General features: G+C 41.3%; 1 protein-coding gene and 1 pseudogene across 5 annotated transcripts in view; both read right to left on the bottom strand.

The window, feature by feature from the left end:
• Positions 1–18,248, bottom strand: part of C3H2orf49 (chromosome 3 C2orf49 homolog) — a 246,518-nt gene that overhangs the window by 225,713 nt on the left and 2,557 nt on the right. For 2 of the 5 annotated variants that reach the window (XR_010750336.1, XM_066377540.1), the window contains exons 2-4: positions 17,937–18,103; positions 14,375–14,750; positions 12,220–12,294 (exon numbers count right to left, since the gene is read on the bottom strand). Coding sequence is in view for 3 of the 5 variants with exons in the window: in XM_066377540.1 (XP_066233637.1) it covers positions 12,238–12,294; positions 14,375–14,750; positions 17,937–18,103 (600 nt within the window). In the remaining 2 variants the exon portion in view is untranslated. Of the gene's footprint in view, positions 1–423; positions 654–11,217; positions 11,816–12,068; positions 12,295–14,374; positions 14,751–17,936; positions 18,104–18,248 lie in introns of those variants that run through there. The other 3 variants (XR_010750337.1, XM_066377542.1, XM_066377541.1) reach the window with 3 other exon arrangements.
• On the bottom strand, positions 668–2,010 carry LOC136400583 (glutathione S-transferase Mu 1 pseudogene; annotated as a pseudogene).

Genomic DNA, 18,248 nt, shown 5'->3' with positions numbered 1-18,248 from the left:
TCGGCAGGTAAAACTCAACTAAGGAGATAGAAGTCAGAATGTGGTTACCTCTCTGCCTGGGGAGGGACAGGAACTGCTCTGTACTGTGTGCCTGGCAAACTGTGGCTCATTAGCTAAACCCTGCACACCGCCTGCTTTCTTTGAAAAAGCTGTATTGGAGTATAGTCATGACCATTTGTCTACATATGGTGACCCACATCCATGTGGTGACCCACAAGACCTAAAATGAGTACTCTCTGGCCCTTCACAGAAAGTTTGCCAGCCCTTGCTCTTTCTCATGACCTGGGTGACAGTGACACACATAAATTCACTGAGCTGTATATTTTAAATGATGTATTTTATGCTATAAGAAAAATTAAAATATATGTTATACTTTTTATAGTTTGCTATACTGGACAGTTAATGTAAAGCTTGTCTATTTTTCTTTAAATGTTAGAAAACAAACTTGCTCGGTCTTTACCTGATCTTAGCTATACTGGGGCTCAGGCAGGGCTGAGCAGGGACCACACTGGAGGAGCAGAGCCTGCGTGCCAGGCAGCACGGTCTTCAAGGCAGTGGAGGGTGCTCTGTGCTGAGTTCTACAGGCCAAAGGTCCAGTCGGGCTCCTCCAGCCAGAGCAGCCAGTGAGGGGCAGTTTCGTCTGGCAGGTTTTACTGCAAGAGGGTTAACATGAGTGGGGTAGGACCGTCGCTGAGAAAAGCAGGAGGGCTGCAGTGTTAGAGAGCTTGGGTGAAAAGGGAGTTGGGAGGCAGATCAGGGGGCCAGTAAGGTACCTGGGGTGGGAGGTAGAGAAGGGAGTGAAAAGAAGGAAAAAGAAGCGAGATAGATGGCTAAGGGGGCAGGGATGTCCAGCTGTTCTCCAGGCCCTGTGGGTTCCTCCCTCCCCAATTCTGGATGCACAGGCCCTACTTGTTGCCTGATCCACACAGCAATCTTTAGAAATGGGGCTGGGAGAAAGAGGGTGGACTTCACATAGGCATAGGTTTTCAGGCCCTCAAAGCGGACCACAAACTCCTTAAGGTTCAGAAATGGACACATCCAGGCACTTGGGCTGAAATGTCCACAGCACATCAAGGATGTCATCAGCCCGGACATGCACATAGTTGAGCTCGTCCCCTGCAAACCAGACCTTTTCCACAGAAACTGTAAAGAGCTCCATCTTCTCAGTGAGCGCCTTCAAACACACAGGCTTGTTTCTCGAAGTCAGGGCTGTAGCAGACCCTGGGTAGGTACATTCAGAGGTCCATAACCTTGTTCTCCAAAATGTCCATGTAAGTCATTTCCTCTCCTATCTCCCTGGAGGTTGTGCTTGTGAGAAATGTAGTGAAGGGTGGTGTTGCTCTGAGTGAGCCTCGGAGTACTGTCAGTGAAGTAGGGCAGATCTGGGAAGGCCAGGCCCAGCCTGGGTTGTTCTCCCAGCACGGCTTCTGTAGCAGCAGGAGCGTTCCCCATCATGTACTTCTCCTTCTTTGAGTCTGTGTCCTCCAGGGGCAGGCAGATGGCGTGAGCCAGCCCACAGATGTTCCAGTAACCCAAAGTCACAGCCATGGTGCTGGTTTTTGTGCTCTTGAGTGGAGGGATTGGTGCTTTTGAATAAAAAAAAAATTACTTTTTCCCCAGCAGAACTGTCTCTTACATTTAACAAGTCAGAACAAGCTGTTTTCTCTCAAGTTTACCAAGAGAAAACCTAACCATGAGTATTGCATTAGGCACTGCCTCACTTTGTGACATTCTGTAGTGTTGACTGCATTGATTTTTATGTTTCAGTGTCTTAAGTTTTGATTTAAATGCATAACTATTTTATAAAACAGATGACATATTTATTAGAATAAACTATATGCTTAAACTGGTGGCAATATTTAAATGCTTAGGATATTGCAAAATTCTTAATACAGTAGCCCACCTTCCATCAAAGCCATGAAAATCATCTCTCAAATAACTAAAAACAGTTTCTTAAAGAGGGGGTCACCTTGCATGGCCCTTGAATGCCGTGAACCAGCGCGGCTAGTAATTCTGGGTTCTGAGTGGGAATGGCGCAGAATTAAGAAAATAGGCTTAAAAGAGAAAAAAGGTAGGCTCGGGAAGACTCCACAACACACAAGATAGCTTGCAAAAAGCAAGTCTCCACCCCTCTACCTGCTTTATTTATAGGGCAAAGTAAGGTCATTAGCAAATCAAAGAGATCATTAAAACAAAGTCACATTTCCAAGGCAACCCAAGAATTCTCCCAAGTGCAGAAAACCCTCTACTCTGCATAACATCTTAACTTCACAAAACAGAGAATAAAAAGGAAACTCCCTCCAGTCTCTCCAAGGGACATGGGGGATAGGATGAGTACAAACAATCCAGCATTACAGCTAACATGGAGGTGGGGAGAAAAATTCAGCCTTTAGCAACTTCACTAAGCAAGTGAGGTGGGGTGATGAGTGCAAATACTCAGCTTCATAGTCAATATGGAGGAGTGGGGGTGGGGGGACTTAACCTTTTGCTAAGCCTCGAACTTTCAAAGGCTTTGCCACTTGCAGTCTCCCACACTTGAACACTGCAAACAGCTCACTGCCTGTGTCTGCTGTGATGCACTGAGCCCTGAACTACATAGAATGACTACTGTTGTCTTCATACTGTCCTTGGCGAAAGCTTACTCTACAAAAACTTTAAAAAAATGTCTGCAAAAGACCTCAATGCTGCTGGCAGAGAACTTTAGAGACTAGCAGAGAAATTCTGTCACCAACATAGAATACATCACTGACTCCTCACAAATGGACACAGTCCAATCTGTCAGTCAACCAGCTCAATACATAAACCCTAATTCCCATTGAAAGGTATTTTTTAAGTTAGTTCTACTAAAGCAGAATAAAGGTAGTGCTGTACATCAGTCATATTACTTTAGAAATGTAAAGTACTCAGAATATAAAATCAATGTCAACCATCTTTACTGATGCTCATTCCAACTTGAGGGAACCTCTCATTTGCTGCTTGGCTATTAAACAACAGACCAAGGGGGCTAAAGCATAAGTATAAGGTAGAAACACAAAGAAATGAGATCTAGAAGAGACTTGAGGATCAGAGTGGAATCTACCTGCCTGACAGAGGGAATGATGCCCAGAGAGTAAAGCTACTCAAAATGACAGACGCGAGCACACTGGATCCAGGTCTCCGGACTCCAGGCCCATCGTCCTTGCTGAGTACAACTGCTATAAATGTTTTTATTATGTCCACCTTTTCTCTCCGTTAGCTAAGATGACTCTCCTTATGTATACCTGCTTTTCCAAAAGCTGACGCTGTTGTACACTTCATTCCTGGGTGGGGTGAAGGTGTGTTCTAGTAAGAGACCTATCTCTAGTTGAAGAAAAGAGCAAGGGATCTAGGTTTTAGTCGCTGTCCTGCCACCAACTAATGGCATGCCTGTAGAAAAGTCACTTCCTCTCTCTGGGCATATTTCCTCTTTTGTAAAATCAGTGCTGGATTATACTGTTTTCAGTCTGAAAAACAATTAGGAAAATCCATAAATCTACTTATTTGATAAGCTTAAGGGAAGGCATAAATCTAAAATAAAACATACTCTACTTTCTTACACATACACAATCATGAGGGGAATGCCATTTCTGAATGCGGGTGTTTCTAAAACAGTGGGAAGGAAACATCCAGACAAGGCATGTGCCAAATGTACCAAAGCTGAGAAACTGACCTTTCTAAGCATGCCAAAAGAGCTGAGAGAATAAATAAATCTGTTAGAGAAATAGGAGTCAAGGCCCTGGCAGAGTGGCTCAGTGGATAGCACGTTGTTCCTGTGTGCCAAGTTGCAGGTTTGATCCCTAATCAGGACACGTACGAGAAGCAGTAATTACACAGCTAATGGAATGAGATGATTCTTCACTCTCTCTCTCTCAAATCAATGGAAAAATTTTAAAAAAGGAAAGAAATACGAGCAGCCATTCACAGCTCTACAATTAGAAGGACATGAATAAAAAACTCTTAGGTTCTGGAGATGTTTTCTCTGAACACATGTATCCTGATTTATCAATGTCACCTCATTAAAATTAATAATAATAATAATAAAAAGACCTCTCAGGTTCTGAGGGATCCTTTAAGAGAAAAATCTATTCTCTGCTTTTGGTTGGTTTCCTCAGGCTTCAAGAAATTAAAAATGTAACTAGTAAACCATCTTGTACACAGAATACTGACTTTATTAAATGTTTTTCAGATTTCTTCTTAAATTATTTGAATGTATAGACTGAATCAACAGATTAGTAAAAGGGGAAAGCCCTTTGAGGGCAGAGACCACGTCTTATACCAATTCCTATTTAGAATGTGAAAATACAGTAAACCCTTATTAAATGAATGATATGTTGTCTGGGAAGTTTGATTTTTTTTTAAAGAAAATAGAGAAAAGTTAACTTGACATTCTCTTGTTCATTAAATGATAAAACTCCAAATATACAGTGTGTCTGTAAAGTCATGGTGCACCTTTGACCGGTCACAGGAAAGCAACAAAAGACTATAGAAATGTGAAATCTGCACCAAATAAAAGGAAAACCCTCCCAGTTTCTGTAGGATGATGTGGCAGCATGTGCACATGCACAGATGACGTAACACCGTGTATACAGCGCAGCAGCCCACGGCCATCCCAGTTGAGATGTGGACGGTACAGAGGAAAATTCAGTGTGTTCTGTGGCTCGCTAAATTTGAATCTGTGACCAAAGTGCAACGTGAATATTGGCACATTTATAATGAAGCGCCACCACATAGGAATAACATTACTCGGTGGGATAAGCAGTTGAAGGAAACCGGCAGTTTGGTGGAGAAACCCCGTTCTGGTAGGCCATCAGTTAGTGATGAGTCTGTAGAGGCTATACGGGATAGCTACCTTAGGAGCCCTAAAAAAATCTGTGCGTGAGTCCACATCGAACTGCACTGAATAGGTATGAAACTGGGAGAGTTTTCCTTTTATTTGGTGCAGATTTCACATTTCTATCATCTTTTGTTGCTTTCCTGTGACCGGTCAAAAGTACACCATGACTTTACAGACACACTGTATTTTTTTAAGCAGCATGATTTAAGTAACACTGGAAATGAGTAGAGTCTACAAGAATAGAGGCAAACAGTGTACATAATCACTGTCCTCTAGGAGACAGTCATTTCCTACAGGGTCCAGGTGAACAATTTTGCCTCTGCTGCATGTGTGCACTGGGATGGGACAATTCACCAGTGAATGGTGGATGGAGGGAGCCTGGTTTCTCACTTTGGGGCAGGAAGTTAGAAACAAGCAAGGGAGGTCTACAATGATCCATATAGTGCATTACAGTTGGAGACATCACATGAACTCATGCTTAGCTTATTATAGATAGAAGGTTAACTATAAAAGATATGTATGGATATGTGTATACACTGGGGTTAGTGTGTATGTGTGTGTGTGTGTGTATACTGCTCAAAAAAATTAGGGGATAATTCAAAATGGATATGAAGTGATGCAGTCTCCCCTGATTTTTGTGAGCAGTGTATATTTCCCTGCTCTGTCCGTGGAGAAGGCCTAGAAGCGATGACACCCTGATATCAATGGGCACCCTAGGGCCCACATCTTGCTTTCTAATACCGTTCTTCCATAAAGGGAATAAGGCTCCCTGGAGAAGTGGCTGAGGCCTGGACTGGGACAGGAGGTACACATGAACCTGGAGCGCCTTGTCCAGCCAGACAGGAAGGAAGTGCCTAAAGAAACCAGTGATGAGGCCCGTCAGAGGGACAGAAGCCAACTGAAGTTTTCAATGGCCAAAGCTAGCACAATCCGAGCAAAACAAACAAGAAAGCATTACTTTATAATCCAAAGTATGTGCGTCAACAGATATAAATTGTTAAAAAAAAATGGAGGACAAATCTCTTGCACAAAGAATTCTAAATAGTTTATGTAGATACTTGGCCAGCAAGGTGAGCATAACTCCACATTCCTTAAGTGATTTTCTTCCCAAGTACAGTATGAAAAGGAGGAAAGAAAGCAACTGCCTTGACCTCACAAATAATACCTCAGCCAGGTGACCATGATTTACCTCAAAAGTGGTCGCCTGCCCTGTGGTGGCTCAGTGGGTAAAGTGTCGACCTGGAACGCTGAGGTTGCTGGTTCAAAGCACTGGGCTTGCCTGGTCAAGGCACATATGGAAGTTGATGCTTCCTGCTCTCCCCCCACTAAAATAAATAAATAATTAAAAAAAAAAAGTGGTCAAGTCGACCCTGGCTGGTGGATTCAGCGGTAGAGCATCAGCCTGGTGTGTGGATGTTCCAGGTTCAATTCCCCATCAGGACACACAAGAGAAGTGACCATCTGCTTCTTCACCCCTCCCCCTCCTCTCTATCTCTCCTCTCCTCCTGTGCCCATGGCTCAAATAGCTCCAGTAAAGTTGGTCTCATAGGTGCTGAAGATGGCTCCATGGCCTCAGCCTCAGGTGCTAAAATAGCTCAGTTGCTGAACAATGGAGCTATGGCCCAGCTGGGCAGAGTATCACCTAACAGGGGCTTATTGGGTGGATCCTAGTGGGGGCACATGCAGGAGTCTGTCTCTGCCTCCCCGCCTCTCAATAATAATAAAGTGGTCATGTCATAGTATGTACCCTAAATATAATGTGATGAAAGGGGTGCTTTACCTGTGTGACCTTCTTAAACTTCTAAACCCAGTCCAATCACAAAAAACAAGACAAATCAACAGTTGGTCTGTTGGCCTCAGGCACTAAAAAAATAAAAGAAAAACCATTCTACAAAAAAAAGAAAAACCAATGGTTATGAGAAAGTTAAGGAGAGTCTGTGAAACCATCACAGCCCAGATGAGTTTCTAAGGGGTCATTATGAAGACTAAAGGTAAGGTGGTATCCTGAGACAGAAAGTGGACATTAGATAGACCAAGAAAATGTGAATCAAGTTATGGGCTTCAGCTAATAGTGATGTATCAATACTGATTCGTTTCAACAAAGGCACCACACTAATTAGTACATGTAAGTAATGAGGGAACTGGGTGTGAGGTGTAAGGCCCAGCACTGCCTTGGCAGTATTTCTGTAAACATAAAATGCTACCAAGTTTATGTTTTAAAAGTTTACTTTAAAAAATTATGTAGGCCTCAGCCCACTGGCTCAGTGGATAGTGTCGGACTGGCTTGCAGACGTCCCAGGTTTGATTCCTGCTCAGTGCATGCAGAAGTGACCATCTGCTTCTCCCCCTCCCATAGCCAGTGGCTCGACTGGTTCGAGCGTTGGCCCTAGAAGCTGAGGATAGCTCAGTTGGTCTGTTGGCCTCAGGCGCTAAAAATCGCTCAGCTGATTCAAGCATCGGCCCCAGATGGGTTGCTGAATGGATCCTGGTTGGGGTGCATGTGGGAGTCTATCTCCCCTCCTCTCACTTAAAGGAGAAAAATAAAAATTATGTAGTGGGGCAGAATAGACATAATAAAAGGTTTAGCTAGATTTGGTGCTTTTATATTTATAAAACTATCTTTCACCATAAATTATTTTAGTTTCCTAAGGTTTAATTATTAGTCAAAGAAATATAAACATTTTAGTTCAAACAATTTACCCAAAAGCTAAAAAACAAGTCGCCTGGTTAATTTTAGCAGAGGTATAAAAATATGTTTAGTGCTATTATACACTTAATTAACTAGTCTTGAGTCTTGATTTAACTGAACACTTGGTTATGTCTGAACAATGCTAACAGCTACCAATTTCTCCTGGAGTCAAATACAAAGTCCATAACATGGCCTACCTAAGATCCCCCATAATTTGGCTTCTGCCTACCTTCTTTTGACTTTATTCTATAACATCCTCCCCACCTTGTTTCACTGATTTGAACCCCACCAGTCTTTTTGTTCTAAAAACCTATTAAGAGTTGGGATTTTCACTTCACCATCGAGTCTGATGTCTATCATCTAGTGCTGGGTAGCAAACCATTCCCAATGCCTACTGGCTTAGTACTACCCCTATCATGATTCTTCGAGTCAGCTATTTGGCTGGTCTGTGCTGCAACATTGCTGCAGTCAGCGCCTGGCTAGACCAGGGATGGGTGACATATTGTCAGCCGGGACCTATTTTTCTAACAGACTTTTTCCCTTCATGGCTGCAGCAGGGGTCCACAAGTGACAGCAGAGCATCTGCTTGATCCCAGTCTACCACATGTAGCATGCTTCTCCTAAAAGCTTCCCACAGCTGCAGCCCCTCAAAGGATCTTTTCATAGAGGCCTTTCCCACTGGATTAGAGTACTTTCTCACCCTACCTTTGCCATCCCTATTCCATGATTAAGTTTGATATTCTTCCTCTAACTGCAATTACCCAGTGTTCACTGTTCACTTGCCTGTCTTATCTTTAGGACCAGGAACTTAATTTATATCTTTAGGTTTTTGCCATCATATGGAAGACAAGTTTAATAACTGGCAGAGCAGAGCACTTTAGTTAGTAAAAAGCACTTTAGTAAAGATCAAAACGGAAACAAGACTTTGTAGTCTCCTCTGTTCAGACAAAAAAACATCAAGGATCTACTTCTTAAGTTCAAGGTAGGCTACCTGAGGCTTTTTCAATTTAGTTAATTTAGAGGTTCACTATACAACATTAATAGAAATTATCTTTGTTTAGATCACCCAAACATAAATTCAACTGAATCTGGTCTGTTCCAGTTAAGAAAGCTTGAGGGACAAGGTTTGGGGGACTTACTTCCACCCCTCCAAGCATAGAGCAGTCAGTGTGTAGCCCCTGTAGCATGAGGATGTCCTGAACACCAGGTCACTCTAGCCATGCTTCCCTCTACAGCAGGCACCCCACGATGTGGGTGGGCTACTGGAACTATGCCTGAGCCCAATCAATCCAGGCACACAAGGTTTTACTATTTAAAAATATGACACCTTTTGGCCCTGGCCGATTGGTTCAGTGGTAGTGTTGGCCTGGTGTGTGGAAGTCCCGGGTTCGATTTCTGGTCAGGGCACACAGGAGAAGCATCCATCTGCTTCTCCACCTCTCCCCCTCTCTTTTCTCTCTCTCTCTCTTCCCCTCCTGCAACCAAGGCTCCATTGGAGCAAAGTTGGCCCAGGCGCTGAGGATGGCTCCATGGCCTCCACCTCAGGCACTAGAATGGCTCCAGTTGCAGCAGAGCAACACCCCAGATGGGCAGAGCATCGCCCCCTGGTGGGCATGCCAGGTGGATCCTGGCCCGACGCATGCAGAAGCCGTCTTCTCACTTTGGAAAAATACCAAAAAAAAAAAAGAAAGAAAAAAAAAGACACCTTTGAAGATAGTTTACTGAAATAAAAAGAGATCAAGTCATTACAGAGTACGTTTCCATTTTATTTTATACAAATGACAGACTTATTCAATAATTTCACTCAATTTATTTAAATAAGGATGAGGCTACTTAAAAGACTTTCTATATACAAAAAAAAATGTACATTACAAGGTTAAACTTTCTGTACTAAGTTACAAAGCCTGAACAAGCATTTAATAAAAGGGCACACTTAAAATTAAAAACATGTTGACCATTTTGTAGCCCCTAAAAATTACTGAAGTTCCACAGTCGTAAGTAGAGGAAGCTCTTACACACATGATTTAACCTACTGGCAGTTTTACTTAATGTAAGTTTTAAAAACGTCACTGCTATTCAATGAGTCTCTAGATCAGGTTTAGAATCATCTCTGAAAACTTAAGTTAGCCAAAATATTATTTCAAATAATTACACTTCTCAAGAATTTTAATACTAGCAAAAATATTATGGCCTCATAATATTAGTTGAACCAGACTTTCCAAAGTGCCTGGATGCTGTCTAGATTAATAAAGTCATTCTGGAAAGCTGCACCACCCTTACAGCCAGTTACTGGGAAGCAACTTTGTGCCCTGTGTGGCATGGCCTCGAGATTCTTCAGAAGTCACGCAGCAGTGACTCGAGTGTAAGAGGTCTGGGGTCAGCGGGTCAGCCCCTGGTGAATAAGCAGGGCCAAGCAGTATGTTTTGCAAACCTAAGCCTGAAGCTTAGGATCTACACAGAGGAGGAAGGAGCTGAAAGCAAAGAAAGTGAAAATATGGGAAAGGAGGATAAGAAAAAGAAAATAGAAGAAAGAGGGTGGGGGGAAGAACAAGACCACCTGCCAATGGCAGGAAGTGATCAAGTGCCTCTAACTACACCTCAGAAGCCACACACTGACTTGAATGGCATTCACTTTCCCACCCCAATAATAAGAAAAATCGGCTTTACTGGAATATAGAATCAAAAGCAACAATAACCCATGTTAGTGAGTAAAGATTCTGAAGTTGTTAGCCATTCAAATCAAGTCCTTCTCCACTTCAAAGCAACACCTCAAAATATAAGATTCCCAATCCTCCTGCTTCAGATTCCTGTCACTCGGCAGGCTTCAGCACGTGGAGACAGTAGAGACAAGCTGCATCTCTGCACCTCAAGGAGGCACAGTGCTCTCGGATGCTCGTATGTGTAATACATAGTGCATGGTTTAGCTCTCTTCCACATTCCCAACTCAAAGTAGCTCAAGAATATGCTACTATATGAGCACCATTCTGAATATTCATAATATAAACTTCAATTTGAAGCAACAATGTTACACAGTTCAGCTGTTATTACCAACCTACTTTGTAAGTTAACACACAAATTAAAAATTAACTTTGAGTAACTAAAAATAAATTTCTACTGACTTAAAACCGTCAAATGGCTAATTCTCTCTTAAAAGAGAAATGCTGATGAAAGCAGAAGAAACTAAATACAAAATATAGTTTGTCATTCTACCCAAAAATCTGCACTTTTCAAAATTATGTATCAGCCCTGCAGATAACCTATATTTAACAACTTAGCATAACATTAACAATTTGTGCAACATTTAGTATGTACCCATTTTGTCTTATGTGTCCAGAATTACAGTCTGAATAAAGGCAGAATGACTAAACAATGCAGGTTTAAAGTATTAGTACAGAACTTCTCTGCAAAGCTGAATTAATTTTTTGTAAGGCTTTTCAATAGCTAAACTAAAATGCTTGTTTTAACAAATCAAAAGAAGAATGAGACTGCTCTAAAAAGTACTGAAAAGAGAAACTCCTGTTTGAAGATCAATCATATGGGGAAAAAGTATAAAGTATTCATACACACACAGTAGACACTAGAAGTCATGAATATAAGGTATAACCCTATTATCCCACTGACTTCAATCCCATAGTTGGAATACTACCACTTTAACACAAACACAATTTTATATTACCTTAGTAGACACATGTGCTCGCCAGCCCTATGGAAAGCTGTCCACGTTACACCAGCAGGGACCCTGGCCAACTCCATGCTGTGACTGCCCTGACTTCCGACTTCAGAACAGACCTGCTATTCTTGCCTGTTTTGGATCACAATGAATTTCCTCTTCACTGCCATGCTTCCTGGACTCTCTTAAATTCTAGAATTCTACCCCCCCCCCTTTTCCTGCTCATTACACTTTCTGTCCAAAGGTACCACCTCTAACATGATTACCTCAGCTGAATATTTTTCAAGTCAGCCGCTGTAAGCTCCTAGGAGGGCGAGCTACCTGAGCTTTAGTGAGACCACAGACTGCTCATGGAGACTGGCAGCGCTGCTGCGTAACAAGACATTCTGGTGGTGGACCTGGGGCTACCCTGACCAGGAAACACCTAAGAAACTGATTCTGTTATGACTTCAGGGAAGGAGCAAAGCGAGCACTTCACAGTCATTCCATCTGCCTCCTCTGAGTAGTTTATCAGCAGCATGCAAATACGCTTTTCTTGGTGAACGTCGAGGATGAATTTGGCAGTATTTACTAAAATACTGTGGTGAACAGTTATATTCTTTTGCTTGGGAAAAGAAATAAAAATTGTTAACTTCTAAAATACTTGAGTTAAAAAAGAAATCTCAAAGTTCTCCAAAGATCATCAAAAAAAAGACTAATTAGAATGAACTCCTAAAGTTCAGCAGATGCTTTATACTAGACTTGTAGCTTACTGATTTGACTAGGGTCAGTATAAGTGACTTATACTGAGCCAGTCATTTAAAAAGAAAGTCTTTTCTAATCGGAATAAAAGGCAATTTCTTTTTTCGCTGAAAGAAAGGGAGGAAGGCAGAGAGGAAGAGAAAGGAAAGACTATTTTTTTAACCTAATTTTAAACCTCTTGAGGAAATTTCAAAATAATCAAGATCTCTATAAACACTGTCAATATATATGAACTTGTTTGAAAACTACAGTTACAGTTATATTTACATTTTTGGAAACTTTCCTTCATGGCCATGTAACATGCTGTATCTTCCTCTTTGCTTCTGGGGGCTTCAAGTTATTCTGAAAAGACATGAACAGAAATCAGTTCATACTTACAGAAATGTCAGAGAATAACTGAAATGAACATTTTAAACCACCAAAGTGTACTACTAACATAGAAATGGTAGATCACTGCTGCCACCTGGCGGAAAAGATTTTAGAACATAAGAAAAGTAGCAAGCCACCCTGGCTCCCACTTTCCTAGCTGTGGAATCACCCAGAGTACTTACAAACATGCCCAGAGCTGGGTCTTATCCCAGAATCAATTAGATCAGAATCCACAGGTGGCAGGGATGAGGCTCTGACCTGACCAATTTTCTTGATGCTCCTTCAGGGGACCCTAAGGTACACTCAGAGTTGAGACCACTGACTGCTCCTGGGCTGCTTACTCCCTGCTGAGCCCATGTCCTCCCTCAATCTCACAATCCAAAATCTTAACATGAGAATTTTTTTTTTAAATCACACCTCTGCCTGACCAGTGATGGAGCAGTGGACAGAGCATCAACCTGGGACAGAGGCCCCAGGTTCGAAGCCCCAAGGTTGCGGGCTTGAGCATGGGGTCATCGACATGATCCCATGGTCGCTGGCTTGAGCAAGGGGTCACTAGCTTGGCTGGAGCCCACCGGTTAAGGTACACATGAGAAGCAATCAATGAACAACTAAAGTATTTCAACTATGAGTTGAGGCTTCTCATCTCCCTCCCTTCTTCTCTCTCACTTAAGAAAAAAAATCACACCTCTGAAAGTAAAAATTTTTTGAGCAGAAAAATATTTTCTCAAGAGACTGAAAACAAACCCCTGGAAGCTCACTCTCTATTCTAATATTTGAGGTCTGGACTCTTCTCCCCACTCCTGATACCCGCTTCCTCTTTCCCACAAATGCTACCAAAGTAAGTGTGGAGGCACCATGGTGTCATAAAAGGGGCATGTTCTGGGCCAAACAGACCTGAATTCTAACTGCAATGTGATCACTTACTAACTTTGGAAACCTGGACAAATTTATTTAAATTATCTAAACTTGTTTTCTCAGCTGTGAAATGGGATCAACTATTGTGTCTACTTCACAAGACTGCTAAAAGGAGTCAAAGAACTAATACAAGAACTTAGGGCTGGTCAGATGCACAGTTGCTTTCTTTTTCCAGGGTTTTTAGGATGTTTTGATCACTCTGACACACATTTTTAAGACATCAAAGCCAAAGCATACACTACATGCTATAGGCTGAATGTCTGGTCTCCCCTCAAAAGCTCCATGTTGAAACCTAACCCCCAATGTGATATTTGGAGGTGGAGCCTTTGGGGTGATTAGGTCATGAGGGTAAAGCCCTCATGAATGGGATTAGTGTTCTTATAAATGAGACCCCAGAGAGCTCCCTTCCCTTTCTGCCAGGTGAAGACACAGGGACGAGCAGCCAGCCAACTGTGAGCCAGGAGGTGGGTCCTAACCAGACACTAAGTCTGCCAGTGCTTTGATTTGGACTTCCCAGCCTCCAGGACTTTAAGAAATAAATGTTTGTTGCTTGAGCCATCCAGTCAATGGTATTTTTTGCTATAAAGGCTATAAAACAGATGGATGTTTACATATCATGTAACTATCAAATTTGCCAACATATAAAATCCTAGCATCCAAATGCTTAAGTCTAGTAGAACACAAAACAGTAGATTCTCCCAGTGTCCTCTACCCCTCGAAGGACAGGGACACCTAAGGGTTAGGGGACGCAAGTGGTAAATCCTAGAGACTAGTGTGGTTTTAAGGCAAGTGCAAAACAATGGTCCTGAAACGTGTGACCCTGAGCAAATTACCAACATGCTGAGTCTTGAGAACAAAATAATATTTCTTTATTTTAGTTCTAAATTACTTAAGGATCTAAGTGAGAAAAATCTAGGGTAAGTGCCTAAGACACTCTCTCTTTACACATTTTAAGCAGAAAAAAAAAGAAGACTGAGTAGTTTATCATCATGGATTTTAAAGTTCCAGCGTTGAAACACATGAGAAATGAGGTGTAAAAATAAGACAGAACGAAAGGGCTACAGAACAGCTCTCAGCACAGCCAACCGCTCAGAGACCTCCCCCCTCCAGGAGCAGGGAAACCGCCCACACTCACCATGGCCTCGGCCTCTTCTTTAGGAGCAGCTCGCTTTAACTTCACTGGAGTAGCTCCCACGGGGGACAAAGGCGGTGACTTCGCAGGGCCCAAAGGACTTTTCCTATGCGTTAAGTCATGGTTCTGTTTAGTGTCATTATTATTGTGTTCCATTTTATTGTTCATAGGCAAATTGGAAGACAAAATTAGGGGTGAAACACTTGAAGAGGAATTTGATAATTTTCGAAAGGCATTACTGGTAAAGCTTGCCTGAGAGGGAGGCTTGAGTCGATCATTATCCCCATTCTCAGTCTTTCTCACTTTTATGCTTGTACTTGTTGAACTTCCATCAAACACAATGAGTGGTCTTTTCTTTAACACATCTACAGTGCTACTCCTGGAATCAAAGAGACGCATTCATGAAAAATGCCATCTGGAGTGGAAAAGCAGTTACTGAAATTTAAAATTAAAACAATGACCAAAAAAGTTTACAGAGAAGATGAATCTATTATTGTTAAGTAGAACCACTGGAAGTAAAATTTTCTGTTACACCCTAAATGAAATAATAATTTACTAGTGCTTTAAAGTTTAAATATTTATTGACATAAAATTTAAAGATAGCTGTATTGTATATACGAGAGGTTATTTTTAAATCATCAATTGACCAACTAACCCTAGAATTTAAAACAGAATTTCCTAGTAACTAAAATTTTTAATTAAAAAAAAAATCACCAATCTTATCAAAAGGGTTATCTTGACCATGTATTATTATTTAGAAAGGATAATAAACAATAAAATTATAACAACATTACTATATATTGCAGCCTATATACAATAATATAGAAAACTGTATTCCGTTCATTAAGGTATCTAAAACCAAGGCATACATATACTTTGTTTTGAAACTTAATGTCTTCACATTTAGCTTCTGAAGACCTAATTTCCACTCTTAATCGTAAAAATAATAAAGGCATTCCTTTGTTCATTATTCATTATACCTCAAGTCAAAAACATTTATGATAAAAAACCTTTTCATTAAACATGGTAAGAGAACTCGAGCAGGAAGAACACTTCAGCCTCGCTCCTCAGTGTGCTCCAGGGACCTGCAGCGTCAGCAGCTCCTTGGGAGCTTGTGAAGAACTCAGACTGCCATTAACCAGATCGCAGGTGATTGGCCAAACTCCCCAGTTCTCGTGTCACCACCAACAATCATTTGGTAAAAGATGAAAAATAAACTCATTACACACCCACTGGCATTGCAGAAGGGAAATAGGAGAAATGAGAGTGGGGTGCATCTGCTTGTGAGAGTTCGATTTACGATTCAAGAAGCACATTAAAGTTTGAGAAGCACTGCAATAAAGACCTGGTCCTAGCTCTGCGTGACCTGGGGCATGTCGCAACAGTTCTCTAGAACTCAGTTCCTCCAGAGATAAAACAATTAGCAATTCAATAATGCCCGACGATCTCTTAGATCCTTTCCCCTCTTAATACTCTAATATAAAAGTTAAACTGTGATTTTTTTAAAAACAGAGCCAAAGATCCTTTTCAAAATGATACTGAAAGACTAAAAGGGACTGTCATATAAAGTAAATATGACAGGTTTAAAAGCTTTGCTTAAGACAATGGGGCTGAGTGTGCAGATAAAGAAGAAAATTCTTTTGTAGTAAGTCAACAGAAACAAATTAAAGATAATGTACAGCATAATCCACGGATTTATTAAAGGTAACACTAATACATAGCCTGTACCAACATGCAACCATCAAGCTAAACGATGCTCAGTCTGAACTGAATGTGTTGCTGAAAGTGAGATTCTACATTTATTTACTTCCCAAAAGACTATGAACATACAAGTTGCACTCTTCAACTCTTCTATCCATGGGAATAATCTCTCCACCAAACATGAGTTCTTTAGTCTTTGTAGCTAGAGATTAAAACCATGCATCAACTCAGAATTAGCACTCTCCCAGACCCCTACCCTCTCACTCCATCTTCTCCCACTGTCGCTAGTGCACTGCCATAACAGTACCTTCCTAATAGAAGGCATTAAAAGGAAATTCAGTAATTAATCAATAGCACCCACTTATGATGAGAGATATAGGAAAAGAAATAACTAGCCTACTTAGGGATCTTTGTATACGTACTCTGTCCTCATTAACAAACTATAGAGATCAATCAAATGTAACTTTACAAGAAAGATTCACTTGCTTATGGTTTTATAAATAATTTTCTAAAATTAAAAAATTTTAAAGTGTATCTGAAGCTATATGGCAGGGGTCCCCAAACTTTTTACACAGGGGGCCAGTTCACTGTCCCTCAGACCGTTGGAGGGCCGCCACATACAGTGCTCCTCTCACTAACCACCAATGAAAGAAGTGCCCCTTCCGGAAGTGCGGGGAGGCCCATAAATGGCCTCAGGGGGCCCCCATGCAGCCTGGGGCCATAGTTTGGGGATGCCTGCTATATGGAGTCTTTTCATTTCTACAGTATTCAAAGACCTTAGAGTCTTACTTAACTCCATTTTTTTCTCACAATTAACCATATGTTGTTGGCTCTCCCTCAATAACAGTGGTCCCCAACCTTTTTTGGGCCACGGACCGGTTTAATGTCAGAAAATATTTTCACGGACCGACCTTTAGGATGGGATGGATAAATGTATCACGTGACTGAGACAAGCGTCAAGAGTGAGTCTTAGACGGATGTAACAGAAGGAATCTGGTCATTTTTTAAAAATAAAACATCGTTCAGACTTAAATAGAAATAAAACGAAAATAATGTAAGTTATTTATTCTTTCTCTGTGGACCAGTACCGGTCCATGGCCGGGGGTTGGGGACCACTGCTCTATAATATATCCAGGCCCCAATCACTTCTTACCAAGTTCACTACCACCTCAGTAGAAGTCACTGCATCTATTACCTGGATTCCTGCTATCTCCTAACTGGTCTCCTTGTCCCCGACACCACCTTAAATTACTTCTTAGTACAGCAGCCAGCGTGATCCTGTCCAAATGTACATCAGGTGGTGTCATCACTCCGCTCTAAATTCTACAGTGCCTTCTCAACAGTAAGGCCAAAGTTCTCACAATGCTTTACCTGATCTGAGAATCTCCTTTCACTGCCAATAACCTCTTCTCCTCCTCTCCCTTTGAGTGTCTCTACTGCAGCCCCGATGCCTCTTTGTCATTCAGGATATGATGGGCACAGGCCTGACCCCAATTCTTGTATTCTGCCTGGAATGTTAGCTTGCTCTCTGTACTTTCTAGGTCTCTCTACTGAAATGGCATTTCTCAGTGAGGTTGTTCCCTGCCACTTTACCTAAAATTGTAATCCCTCTCATGCTTTCTTTTCTCCATAGCAACAGTCACCATGCAACGTATCATATTTTCCTTAACTATTTTTTATCACATTTCTTCCAATTGTAAAATACAAGAAGAGAATTTTTTCCGATTTATTCATGGTATAGGTACAGTGACTGGTGCTTAATAAATAATTGTTGAAGTTATTTTAACCTAAATCTACCTGGGGAGAAAAGAAAAGCAAAATTGTTTAGTCATACAAGGTGAAAACCAGAAATGCTGAAAAGTACCTTTTGGCCTCATTTTCCAGCTCATGTTGTTCTCTTTTTTTCCCCATCATTTTCCCCCATCTATTCTTTGGCAAATCTCTCTGAGGCAACGGTATTGCATGCTGAACGTAAAGATTAGTAAGATTGTCTTTGTTTTTTTTTACGTCATTTTCAACAGCTATGTTCTTCTGCAGAAAGAAAAAAACAAAAATAATTTCAAAACAATATGCTTCTTTTAACAACTAACCAACTACCTACCTAACAGGGCAAAATACTGCTGCTTAAATACTATAAATTATAAAACCAGCATCACAGTCAGACACATGCTTAATG

Source organism: Saccopteryx leptura, chromosome 3, assembly GCF_036850995.1.
Source record: "Saccopteryx leptura isolate mSacLep1 chromosome 3, mSacLep1_pri_phased_curated, whole genome shotgun sequence".
Lineage (NCBI taxonomy): Eukaryota > Metazoa > Chordata > Mammalia > Chiroptera > Emballonuridae > Saccopteryx > Saccopteryx leptura.
Note: the sequence above shows the minus strand (reverse complement) of the source record. Positions and strands in the feature narration are given on the sequence as shown.